Source organism: Erigeron canadensis, chromosome 6, assembly GCF_010389155.1.
Source record: "Erigeron canadensis isolate Cc75 chromosome 6, C_canadensis_v1, whole genome shotgun sequence".
In the NCBI taxonomy this organism is placed as follows: domain Eukaryota; kingdom Viridiplantae; phylum Streptophyta; class Magnoliopsida; order Asterales; family Asteraceae; genus Erigeron; species Erigeron canadensis.
Window position 1 is genome coordinate 37,251,808 of NC_057766.1, and position 13,896 is coordinate 37,265,703.

Sequence of the window (13,896 nt, forward strand, 5' to 3'; positions counted from 1 at the left end):
GTGTAGATCATTTCCCTTCAAGGAACCAGTGATACTTTGTTGTAGGGATGAGCGAAAACCGAACCGGAAAACCGAAAAAACCCGACAGCTCCATTGTGAAAGTGGAGCTATCTGAGTCAGCAAGAGCTGGTGTGAAAGCGAGTAGTGATTGGGTTATGGAGAGCATGAACAAAGGGACCGATAGTTATGGTGTTACCACTGGCTTTGGTGCCACCTCCCACCGCAGGACTAACCAAGGTGGTGCTCTTCAGAAGGAACTCATCAGGTAAACTTATAACTACATATATAATTATGTAAGCCACTTTAATTTCTAGTAAACACAAATAAATCATCACAATTTTACTTGGTGAAAAATGTAAACTAAATGTGACATGAAACTTTTATTGACAGGTTTTTGAACGCTGGAATCTTTGGCAATGGTACAGAGTCATGCCACACACTTCCGCACTCGGCAACAAGACCTGCCATGCTAGTGAGAATCAATACCCTTCTCCAGGGTTACTCTGGCATCCGTTTCGAAATTCTGGAAGCCATCACCAAGTTTCTCAACACCAATGTCACCCCATGCTTGCCTCTTCGTGGGACCATTACCGCTTCCGGAGATCTTGTCCCATTGTCTTACATTGCTGGACTTCTTACCGGCCGCCCCAATTCCAAAGCCGTTGGTCCCAATGGTAAAGTCCTAAATGCAGAAAAGGCATTCAAGCTAGCCGGTGTGGAAGGTGGGTTCTTTGAGCTACAGCCCAAAGAAGGTCTAGCACTTGTTAATGGTACTGCAGTAGGATCCGGCATGGCCTCCATGGTTCTCTTTGAAGCCAATGTACTTGCATTGTTATCAGAAGTCTTGTCAGCCATTTTTGCAGAGGTTATGCAGGGGAAACCCGAGTTTACTGACCACTTGACACACAAACTGAAGCACCACCCAGGCCAGATTGAGGCTGCAGCTATCATGGAGTACATTTTAGATGGAAGTAATTAGTTAAGGCTGCCCAAAAGGTCCACGAAATGGACCCTTTGCAGAAGCCTAAACAGGACCGTTATGCTCTAAGAACCTCACCTCATTGGCTCAGTCCACTAATTGAGGTCATCCGGTCATCTACTAAAATGATCGAAAGAGAGATCAACTCGGTTAATGACAACCCTTTGATTGATGTCTCAAGAAACAAGGCTATACATGGTGGTAACTTTCAAGGAACACCAATTGGTGTTTCTATGGATAACACGCGTTTGGCTATTGCTGCAATAGGAAAATTAATGTTTGCTCAATTCTCTGAGCTTGTAAATGACTTTTACAGCAACGGGTTACCTTCCAATCTTTCTGGAGGACGTAACCCCAGCTTGGATTACGGTTTCAAAGGAGGTGAAATCGCTATGGCTTCATACTGTTCGGAACTCCAGTTTCTTGCCAACCACCATGTCCAAAGTGCTGAACAACACAACCAAGATGTAAACTCTTTGGGATTGATTTCAGCAAGAAAAACAGCCGAAGCAGTTGAAATCTTAAAGCTCATGTCATCAACCTACTTGGTAGCTTTGTGCCAATCCGTTGACTTGAGGCATCTAGAAGAAAACATGAAGTCAGCTGTAAAGAGCACCGTGAGCCAAGTGGCCAAAAAGGTTCTAACTACAGGTGTCAATGGCGAGCTCCACCCATCAAAATTCTGCGAAAAAGACTTGCTTCAAGTAATTGACAGAGAGTACGTCTTTGCATATATTGATGACCCTTGCCTAGCCACATTTCCATTGATTCAAAAGCTTAGACAAGTCCTTGTCGACCACGCTTTAAATAATGGTGAAAGTGAGAAGAACACAAGCACTTCAATCTTCCAAAAGATTGGTGCTTTCGAAGACGAACTTAAAGCCATTTTGCCCAAACGAGTCGAGAGTGTAAGAGTGGCATATGAAGATGATACATTGGCAATCCCAAACAGGATAAAAGCTTGCAGATCATACCCACTATATAGGTTTGTTAGAGAGGAGCTTGGAGCCGGGTTTTTGACAGGTGAGAAGGTGACTTCACCAGGCGAGGAATTCGATAAGGTGTTTACAGCAATGTGCCAAGGCCAGATTATTGATCCATTGTTGGAGTGTGTTCAAGGCTGGGATGGTGTTCCTCTTCCTATCTCTTAGAACAACTTCATTTTATTATGTGTTTGAAAGTTTTTATTGGTTCTTTGTTCACCTTTTTTGAATTCGTTTATAAGCATTGGTTAAGTTGAAACTCCTGGTTTAAATTTGTACTTATTTATTACAGAGGTATTTGAAGACTTTTACTATGTATAATATGTATTTATCAGTGAATTTATAGGACAAGGAGCATATTGTTTAAGACCCTGACCTACCCATTAATTCTCTTTCACGTTTTCGATAATTCTCTTTCTCCATCCGTCGATTAAAGAGGACACGAGATTGGGTCTGATGTTGAAAACTGAGAACGAGTCGAAGATAAAGCCGACGTTCAAAACTTTCACAAAAACAAGTTTGCTATTAGGCAACACCTAAAACTAGCCGACTGAGCACATATAAATGGTTCATGTCTAACCAATGGGCTGAAAAAAACCTGACGTCAAGGCGTAGGAGTATTTACAATATAATTAGTCTTCCAAACACTTTTTTTTTTCTTTTCTATTATACCTCACATAGCATGATAACAAATCATTAGAGTACTTAATATATATACATGAATTAAAACGTCCAAAACTACCCTATACTAAACAGTAGGGGTGAGTATGGATCGGTTTGGTTCGGTTTTTGGCTAAAACCGAAACCATAACCAATCCATTCGGTTTTAGAAAACCCAATCCATTGGATTTGGTTTTTGTTCGGTTTGGTTTGTCGGTGTTTTGGTTTGATTTGGATCGGTTTCGGTTTTTGTTCGGTTTTTATTATAAATTTTTTTTAAAACTTTTTTGTTTATTATGTTATAATTTTAATTTTCAGTTAACAAAAAAAACTATGATATAGAAATTAAAATATAAAGATGTGTTTTATCGACTAATTATATTTTTTAGGTGTTACAATTGATATAACTTTTATAAAACGAATTAATTTTCTTGTACGTTTTCATCTAAAACATACAATTTATATAGATTTGTACTAAAAAGACAAAAAGTTTAAATATATATTTACATATTTACAAATTATAAGTAATAAATATAAATGTAATATGATATAAATATTAAATAATTAATATATAATTGATTTGATTCGGTTCGGTTCGGTTTTTGATCAGTTTTTTAGCATATGAAACCGAAACCCAAACCGATCCGTTCGGTTTTTAGAAAACAAAAACCAAACCAATGGATTTTGTTCGGTTTTCGGTTTTTTCGGGTTTTTTCGGTTTTTGATTTTCCGGTTCGGTTTTTGCTCATCCCTACTAAACAGAGCAACAATATTGTCAACATCGCATAAAAAGTACGAGTAATTCCTTCATCAAAGCAATGAACCAAGATATGTTTTGATTTTATTAAAACTTATATTTTTTCCTTGTAAAATGCTCAAATGTTGATGAACTATTTATTTCTTTCAAAAAATTAGAATTTGATTTCATATAGATACAAATATAAATATGACTAGCTCCACTAAATCTAAATACAGTACGCCATTGTCATCTCAATCCTAAACCTGTCTATACATTAAATTGAATCAAGTACGATATATACTACATTAAATTAGACTCGTTACACACATCGAGCTATTTGTCTATGCATAAATGTGTGCCGCACCGCTTATGTTTCTGTCAACGTTATCATGTATTCACGGTGCAAATATTTATTTTATTTTCTCAATTGCCTGTTTACTTCGATTTTTAGTATAGATCTTATAGTATCTATATTGCTGCCCATCGTCTTTATGCAATTATCATGTGGACATATAGGCATATCTTGTTTGAAAATGTTTATTGTTATAATCAATGTAAAAAAGAAATAAAATGCTATATATCAACATATATATAACTTTTACCAAAATAGGGTGGAAACATCTATGTTTTGCAATTGTTTACGAGCTAATGCCTATTTGATTCCTATATATGCCAAGTATCTTGGCAATCTTTGCTTAGGTTTAGAGTGGGGATGCTATGTTTGTGTATATAAAATAAAAAAGAAGAGTACATCAAATATATATATATATATATATATATATAACAACTTTTAAAGTAAAACAAATAAAACAATAAGTTTTTCTTCAATGATAACCATGGTGCATCATAAAAATCATCGTACATCAATTACTTCGTGAATCTTCGTGCATCAATTTAACCATGATTCAAGGGTCAAAATCTTTTCTTATTTGTTTTACTTTAATACTTGTTAAGTATCTCGGCAATCTTTGCTTAGGTTTAGAGTGGGGATGCTATGTTAGTGTATATAAAAATAAAAAAGAAGAGTGTATCAAATTTATATATATATATAAGTTTTAGGTAAAGTAAAACAACTATTAAAGTAAAACAAATAAAATAATATGTTTTTTTCAGTGATAATCATGGTGCATAATAAAAATCATCATACATCATTTGCTTCGTGAATCTTCGTGCATCAACTTAACTATGATCTAAGGGTCAAAATCTTTTCTTATTTGTTTTACTTTAATACTTGTTTTACAATACCCAACCCATATATATATATATATATTGGAATATATTTATTGTGTCACATAATTTCCATAAAAAATAAGTTGATGCAAAAAAAAGTTGCACAATAAAAAATAAGTAAAAGATAATAAAGATGATTATTATATATATGAACCTCGTCAACTATATAATTATAATTATAATGTATCTACTAATAAACTAAAACAGGATTAAGACTTCTTTTGATCGACACGTGACACAATATTTAAGCAATATGTGTCCTTTTAATTTTATTAAGAAAACTAATTTTTACAAATCTTTTTTAATAATTAAAACTATTTTTAATTATTATAAATATATTTGTTACCTAATATGAATCTAATTTGTAACTATTAAATGGTATGCTTTCGTCCATCTTTTTAGGTATCAAATTATATCTCTACGACTTTTGTATATATGTTTGACATTGATTCGTTAAAAGTAAAACAGTTTTGATATATGATAATTTTTTATACAAATCTACCAATAAACTAAAACATGATTGAGATCTTCTTAAACGACACGTGGCGTAATTCTTGATCGATACGTGTCCTTTTAATTTATCTATTTTTTTAAATTAACTTTTTTAATTATATATTTTTTCAATTTTCTTATTAGACTTAGAATTAAAGTCTAACTCTTAGATTTTAAATACAAAACACATTATAACCTTATTCGATTGATTGTTTTCTCAATAATAAAGTTGTATCTTTTTCTTTCTCAATTCTTCAACTTTTATTACTTATAATAATAAGTTAATAACATAAAAACTTCAAAAAATGGAGTTTACGAATCGAAATCACAAGGGTATTTGCCGTCAGCCTCTATGCTTACAATTTCCGATTTTGATGTGATTTTTAAATTTTAAGATAAATCTAAAACTTTAACTAAACACATATTATATTTATATTATAACTTAACTTCGATAATCGGTTTAGTTTAACCACAATTTATTTCATACTAACAAATCATTTATGAGACATATTCGAATTTCTTTATGATACAATACACACAGTTACCGTATGGGTATTAAGACTAGGAGATTAATATATGTTGGTGTTCACATTACATCACAAAATACATATATAATAAATCAGTGAAGATGGTCAAAATTGATACATAGTCATTGATGAAGAGCTCAAATGCTCAATCATATGTCAAATAATATCATGCAATATCCAATACAAACTAAATCAAAAAAGAAACATATAAAAGAACTAGTGAGGAATCACCACATATAAACAAACAAAACTACATTATTATTCACATTTTTCCCTTTCGTCTACGAGACATTATAAGTCACGTTTTAAAGATGACCCATTTGTCTACAATAAGTCCAACACGTTACAAACTTTATGTACATATAATTACTTGGTTTACATATAAAAATATATTTGTATGTATTATAAGTTTGTTTTTTAAACCAAGTGGTGTGTACTGGTGTTGCTTAACAAGTCCACGTCTGAATGCATCGACGACCGCTGGTTAATATCAACATAGACGGCTTATACTTTATAAGTCAATAAATTCTTTTACTATTCCTACCTACCACAATAATGTATGCACCAAAGATATGCACATATATGTATATGCATATTTATTTAAAAAGAAGAAGATATACAAAAAATTATTACAACAACTAACATATTGACTTTCCCTAAAATTTATCTATATAAGACACATACCCCTTACACTCAGCAAAACCATTCCGATCCTTTTTCCTTGCTATTCTCTCTTTCTTTCTTTACACAAAAACAAATAACAAACAAATATTTGTGTCTTTTTTTTTGTTGTTCCAAGGAAAATGGGGAGTCTAACAGTTGAAAATGTGCAACAAAATGGTGTCAGTGACGTGTTATGTGTGAAGGGTGATCCATTGAGCTGGGGTGTGGCTGCAGAGGCTTTGACAGGGAGTCATCTTGATGAGGTCAAAAGAATGGTGGCTGAGTTTAGGAAGCCATTGGTGAAGTTGGGTGGTGAGACACTGACCGTGTCTCAAGTGGCTGGGATCGCGGCTAGTGATCAAGTGAAAGTGGAGCTGTCTGAGTCAGCCAGGGCTGGAGTGAAGGCTAGTAGTGATTGGGTGATGGAGAGCATGAATAAAGGGACTGATAGTTATGGTGTTACTACTGGCTTTGGTGCCACTTCTCACCGCAGGACTAACCAAGGTGGTGCTCTTCAAAAGGAACTCATCAGGTAACTATATACATACATAATATTTTACATTACATTTCTTTTATGTTTACTTTGTGTAAATGTAGACAACCTAATTATGGCAAGTTTAAATATAAATTATGCTTTTTGGAATGGGTTTTTTTTCTTTGGATGGAAACATAGTTTTGAGTTTTATATCAAGTGAAAGTTTGTTTAAAAATAGAAATAAACTCGAAAAGAAAACTTCTCTTATGGAAGTATTTTGTTTCTTAATACAGTAGTTTCCTTATGCTAGTTTTAGAAGACTAACCAATAACACGTTATTTTTGGAAGTACTAATATATCTTCCCTTACCACCCTTTACAAATATTTTCACATAAACTACCCGTTAATAATTACACTATCGATCCTAATATTTTCATTAACCATTTGAATCAATTACTTTTATATTAATTTTGTCTACACTAGTCCACCACTGACAGTCGTGGCTGCTAGGACAACCACCGCATTGCGCAGCCGTGTTATTAATTATTTACATAAACATGGTTCATGTAATTTTATATTTATATTTATGATTTATAATTTTACAAAACAAGTGAAACGATAAACAGGAGCGGTAGTAGTAGTAGTATTAAACTGGCATTCCAAAAAAAAAGAGTAGTGTATACTGTATTAAACTGGCATGACCTATGTGGGTGGGTTGGTTTTTTGACACCTACCAACCAGGAAGAAAGAGTGGATGTGAAAATTAGCGGTCTTGGAAGTTGAAACGGTGTCTCACATGATTTCATTTATCACCTTTGTCCTATTTTATTGAGATATGGGCCCACCGCATTAACTTTTCTTAATTTAATGTTAAGATAAGATATCTTATTCTACTATTATTAAGTACAACTTTTACTACAGTTAACATTTCCAAAAATAGTATCTCCTGTTATGTCCAATAGATCAGATTCATTCATCCATTATTAATGCCTTTCAACTTCTAGTTAGTTTGTTGCGATAGTAACCAAAGGTGACCTATATAATTTAATCTGTGTGAATGTACTATTATGATAACTACAACTATAATTATGAGTATGAATTACTATCTTTGCTTTTGGTTGGGTTGGTATTGACTGCAACTTTTATGGTATGAATTACTGTAACATGATTTATGATGAAAATTGTTGTCACTACTATATAAAAAGAAAAAAAGAAACTAAAAGGGGCATGTAATGTTTCTTTCGGCAGGTTTTTGAATTCCGGAATCTTTGGGCATGGCACTGAATCAAGCCACACACTTCCACATTCAGCAACAAGAGCTGCTATGCTAGTAAGAATCAATACCCTTCTCCAAGGGTACTCTGGCATCCGTTTCGAGATCTTGGAAGCTGTCACCAAGCTTCTCAACGCCAATGTCACCCCTTGTTTGCCCCTTCGTGGGACCATTACTGCTTCGGGAGATCTGGTACCGTTGTCCTACATTGCTGGACTTCTCACAGGCCGTCCCAACTCCAAAGCCATGGGACCGAATGGACAAATTCTCAATGCCGAAAAGGCTTTTAACGTAGCTGGTGTTGATGGTGGGTTCTTTGAGCTACAACCTAAAGAAGGTCTAGCACTTGTTAATGGTACTGCAGTAGGATCAGGCATGGCTTCTACGGTCCTTTTTGAGGCAAATGTGCTTGCATTGTTATCAGAAGTCTTGTCTGCCATTTTTGCAGAGGTTATGCAGGGGAAGCCCGAGTTTACTGACCACTTGACACACAAACTAAAGCATCATCCAGGGCAGATTGAGGCTGCAGCTATTATGGAGTACATTTTAGATGGAAGTGATTATGTTAAGGCTGCACAAAAGGTTCATGAAATGGACCCTTTGCAGAAGCCAAAACAGGACCGTTATGCTCTAAGGACATCACCCCAATGGCTAGGTCCACAAATTGAGGTCATCCGGTCATCAACTAAAATGATTGAAAGAGAGATCAATTCTGTCAATGACAACCCTTTGATTGATGTCTTAAGGAACAAGGCTATACATGGTGGTAACTTCCAAGGAACCCCAATTGGTGTCTCCATGGATAACACACGTTTGGCCATCGCTGCAATTGGGAAACTCATGTTTGCCCAATTCTCTGAGCTTGTGAATGACTTTTACAACAACGGATTGCCCTCAAATCTCTCAGGTGGCCGGAATCCTAGCTTGGACTATGGGTTCAAAGGCGGAGAGATCGCAATGGCCTCATATTGCTCAGAACTCCAGTTTCTAGCGAATCCAGTCACTAACCATGTCCAAAGTGCTGAACAACACAATCAAGACGTGAACTCTCTAGGATTGATTTCTGCAAGGAAAACAGCTGAAGCTGTTGACATCTTAAAGCTCATGTCTTCTACATACTTGGTGGGTCTATGCCAAGCCATCGATCTCCGACACTTAGAGGAGAACTTGAAAGCCGTTGTTAAGAATACCGTTAGCCATGCAGCCAAAAAGGTCCTAACTACGGGTGTAAATGGTGAGCTCCACCCTTCCAGATTCTGCGAAAAAGACTTGCTTCGAGTAGTGGACAGAGAATATGTCTTTGCATACATTGACGACCCTTGCCTAGCCACATATCCATTAATGCAAAAGCTTAGACAAGTCCTTGTTGACCATGCATTAGACAATGGAGAGAATGAGAAAGATGCAGGCTCTTCAATCTTCCAAAAGATTGGAGCTTTTGAAAATGAAATAAAAACCGTGTTACCAAAGGAGGTGGATAGTGTAAGAAGCGCCTTTGAGAACGATAGTCTGACTATCCCAAACAGGATTGAGGCTTGCAGGTCCTACCCATTGTATAGGTTCGTGAGGGAAGGACTGGGAGCAGAGTATTTGACAGGGGAGAAGGTTACTTCACCGGGAGAGGAATTCGACAAAGTTTTTACAGCAATATGCAAAGGGAAAATAATCGATCCATTGTTGGAGTGTCTTGAAGGCTGGAATGGTGTTCCACTTCCAATTTCTTAGGTTTATTAAACTCGTCCGAGTCTGTCGTTTATTCAAGTTCCTTTATTAAGTCCCTTCTTGATAGTGTGTCCTGTTTCTTCATAATTTGAATGATACTTTTAGCATTTATGAAAGGTAGAGGAGCTACAGGTTTAACATTTGAAAGTTTTAGTGAATGTTTCATTTCATTTATTATTAATTTAAATATGAACTTATGTTTATTAAATCATCGTATTTCCTATGAACTATCTTGAATTTAGTAGTTACTGCCCAGTGTGATTCTGCCTTTGGTCATAAAAGTTCTTAATGCTATTTTGGCTTCTTTTCTAGATATAATTTGCTATTCAAAACTAGGTCGCCTAAATTACGGATTTACTCATGAAAGTTAGTTGATTTCAGCAGCATATATCAAAGATTTCTTCACATAATCCTTATGGATTAAACCTAAACTTTTATTCTTATTTAGATACAGACTGTGATTGAAAGGCAGACCATATATATCTAAGTGATGCATACAGAAATAATCTTTAAAAAAATAAAAGTCCGAACAAAGTAACCTACCTAGCTCATGGACTGCCTGATAAAGTCACCAGTTCAAAAACCAAGTATACGATATAATAAAACAAATGAGGATAGAAATGTTGGCTAAAGAACACATTTTTTGATAAATATATATGTTATATATATGTTGCTTAAAAAATGTAGCTGAATGATTCATCTGTATTAAATTAAAAAAAGCTTATGGTATAATGAACGTACCTGCAGACAATACACGCGCTGCATTCTCCCAAATGATCTGCCATGTGTTGAAAGTTAATCGTAGCTTGTTTTTTTTTCTTCTACCCTTAATATTTATCAATGTATACATATGTACAAAGTCACAATAAGTGATATAAATATACACATACAGATAATGTCTCTATAAAATACCTAAGTTCTTATTACTTTGATAGTCCTTATTTCAATCGATTATTACTTTCATCAAATCTGCGCTTGTTTCAAATTATGTCCTAATTGATTCGGTTTTTCCCAAATTGTGCCCCAATTTGGGGATTATATGAATGAACCCTAATTGTATAAAAGTGTGGGATATAGATTGGGTCCAACTTATGGTATCGGGTATGGATCTTATTTTTCACTCGTGTAATATTTATTGGTCAACAGAGTTGGGCCTACTAATTATTTTTCTTTTCAAATGAGATGTGTCACCCGGACATTATCCCAGAAGACATTACATTTGTTAACGATTTAATAAAAACACATTACCCCAGAAGACATTACATTTGTTAACGATTTAATAAAAACTATTATTCAAGAGATAATGTGCCATAAACTTTTTGAAGAAAACACTTATTATTCAAATGATTAAAAACTGACATTTGTCAGTTAAAAAATGAACTGTAAAAGTTTTGTGTGAAAGTGAAAGTCGTTCACATAAAAGTTTAGTGCTAAAAGTGTAATACACTTAAATGTTGTGGTGAAAATAAAAGAAAATCAAAAAGTATAAAAATTTGGTGCTAAAAGTATAAGGGTAAAAATATTGTGGTGAAAATAAAATGAATAGAAAGTTTACTATTCTTTACAAGTTTTCCCGTACATTTATTCTTAGTATATGTGTTAAAAAGTTTGTTGCTAAAGTGTAAGAGGTTAAAATGTTGTAGTTAAACTAAAATATTATCAAAAAGTAGAAAAATTTAGTGTTAAAAGTGTAAGGGGTTAAGATATTATGGTGAAAATAAAAAGATTAAAAAATTTACTAAGAATTATAAAAGTTTTGTTCTAAAAGTGTAAAGAGTGAAACTATTGTGGTGAAAATAAAAAATAAAATAAAAAGTATACTATTGTATACACGCTTTCCCGTACCTTAAAATAAAAGAAAATTAAAAACTATGAAAGTTTAGTGCTAATAGTGTAAAGAGTTAAAATATTGTAGTAAAAATAAAAAGAATACAAAGTTTATGAAAAAAATATTATAGTTTAGTGCTAAAAGTGTAAAGATTGAAAGTTTTGTGTTGAAAATAAAAAGAATAAAAAGTTTACTAAAAAGTAGTATAGTTTAGTGCTAAAAGTGTAAAGATTGAAAGTTTTGTGGTTAAAATAAATAGAACAAAAAGTTTACTAAAAAGTTTATAGTTTAGTGCTAAAATTGTAAAGATTGAAACTTATGTGGTAAAAATAAAAATATACTATTCTTTACACGCTAAAAAGTTTAATAAAAGTATTATAGTTTAGTGCTAAAAGTGTAAAAATTGAAACTTCTGTGGTGAAAGTAAAAAGAATAAAAAGTATACTATTACTAAACAAATATTATAGTTTAGTGCTAAAAGTGTAAAGATTGAAAGTTTTGTGGGGAAAATAAATAGAACAAAAAGTTTACTAAAAAGTATTATAGTTTAGTGCTAAAAATGTAAAGATTGAAATTTATGTGGTGAAAATAAAAAAAATAAAAATATACTATTCTTTATACGCTTTTCGATATTTTTTTTAAATATATATTATAATGCGCTGAATGTGGTTGGCCTGTTGGGTTACAGTAATATTTTCAAAATTAAACCAGATGTGGTTGGTTCATTTCAAGGTTTAGCGGATCGGATCGAATCATTTATAGTTATAATTAAGTTCTTTTTCTTCCCTTGAAGCAATTCCTCGAACAAGAAATAGGTCTCTTCTTCTTATTATCTATCAAATTGAATTGTTGAAGTAAGGGCCTAGCGAACTTCTTTTGTAGAGAGAGTGAATAGATCTTTCTTTCCCATAACTCTAGAGTAGCTCCTTAGCTGCTAACATGGAATGAGCCTCTCTTCCCTTGCTAGCTGGATAAGGTGAGTTGCTTTTTCATAGTCTCCATTTTGAGATGGTGGATCAGACTTGAAGTCTCTCGTCAGGAATGGAGGAATATTATAAATGTTAACTAGATTTTAGACTCGTGTCCAACACTGGACACGGGTTTTACGGTATTATTAATATTAGATCATTATACATTTAAGTCATAAAAGCTTATAATTTTGAAGATATACCGTTCTAAGTGTTATACTTTGCAAGTTGTGGTACAATAATAATAGGTTCGTTACTGTCATTATACCTGAGACATATTGATGGAATTGTTTGCCGTATTCATTCCACAAGACATATGTTATAATAATTTTTCTATTATAGAACTTTTTGAAACCATTTGTACTCGTAATGTGATATTATTATGAAAGATAATTAAGAATTAAAATATAAACATACTTGTGATCCTGTACTTGACATTCAAATATATGTATTTGATCATGATGCAACCACATAACACGCATATGTTTATTTTCAATCATTTATCCTATGATAACTAGATAACAATTAGGATTGTTTTTATATTCTTTGATAACAATTAGGACTCTTGATTTGAGTGACAATTGTAACTTTAAACATTAATACGCAAACTAATATATAAAAAAGAGAAAATTATGTAACTTTTTTATTGAGAGATATAATGAATCTTGAATTATTGATTTGGATTTACTATTCGAGTAACCTTCTGTTGTAAATCAATATGCTGCTAGAAACTTTTATTGAGGTAATTATTTTTTGGGAAAACCAATATGCTGCTAGAAGCATGGAAGAAACATGCTTCCGCCTCACAAACTCCCTCCCATGTCTATTCGCCCCTGAAAATCATGATGGAAACATGTTGCTAGAAGCATACTAGTTAACCCCTTATTTTTTATGTCATATCTATTTTCTATTGGTGCTATTATTATTATTATTGTTATTATTATTTCGATTTCGATTCAGTTTATTTATCTGTATTTGTTATTATATCGGGTAATTAAAAACCGTTTATATAGAATCAAACGCATTCCGATTAATTACGGTTTGATGATGTTTGTATAACATTTGATGATTATATGTATATGTTCTGAAAATATTGCCTCACAAAATATGTTACTGCCAATCATGACTTGGTTCTTGAAGACGTAAAATTACAAACTATGGACGGTCTCTTTTATCCTTTTAAAGATCATATCAGTATATCACCGAATGCGCTATTTTTTATTGAGATATCTATAGATATATAAATTGGATTTACAATGATATACGTGTTGCTTGCAGTCGACCTGGGTTATACACCTCAAATGCGGTGTATAGGGAAGTTTTACATGATGCGTAGGCGCATAACTTATACAAGTTG

At 33.2% G+C, this 13,896-nt stretch overlaps 2 protein-coding genes across 2 annotated transcripts; both read left to right on the forward strand.

Moving 5' to 3' along the window:
• Nucleotides 1-140: 140 nt before the first annotated feature.
• LOC122602815 (phenylalanine ammonia-lyase-like) lies at nt 141-2,250 on the forward strand. Its single transcript, XM_043775413.1, is given in 3 exon segments — nt 141-265; nt 391-974; nt 977-2,250. Coding segments are annotated over 3 exon segments (1,848 nt in total). The 5' UTR covers nt 141-155; the 3' UTR covers nt 2,131-2,250.
• A 4,058-nt stretch (nt 2,251-6,308) lies between these two features.
• LOC122602813 (phenylalanine ammonia-lyase-like) lies at nt 6,309-9,951 on the forward strand. The gene is made up of 2 exons (XM_043775411.1): nt 6,309-6,805; nt 7,997-9,951. The coding sequence occupies exons 1-2, from the start codon at nt 6,414-6,416 to the stop codon at nt 9,744-9,746; spliced, it is 2,142 nt and encodes a 713-aa protein (XP_043631346.1). The 5' UTR covers nt 6,309-6,413; the 3' UTR covers nt 9,747-9,951.
• Nucleotides 9,952-13,896: the final 3,945 nt, after the last annotated feature.

What these genes read in the sequence shown, in the direction of transcription:
- LOC122602813 (XM_043775411.1), top strand. Translation starts at nt 6,414, where the DNA reads ATGGGGAGTCTAACAGTTGAAAATGTGCAACAAAATGGTGTCAGTGAC. An exon ending in CTTCAAAAGGAACTCATCAG is followed by an intron (nt 6,806 to 7,996) that starts GTAACTATATAC and finishes TTCTTTCGGCAG; the next exon opens with GTTTTTGAATTCCGGAATCT.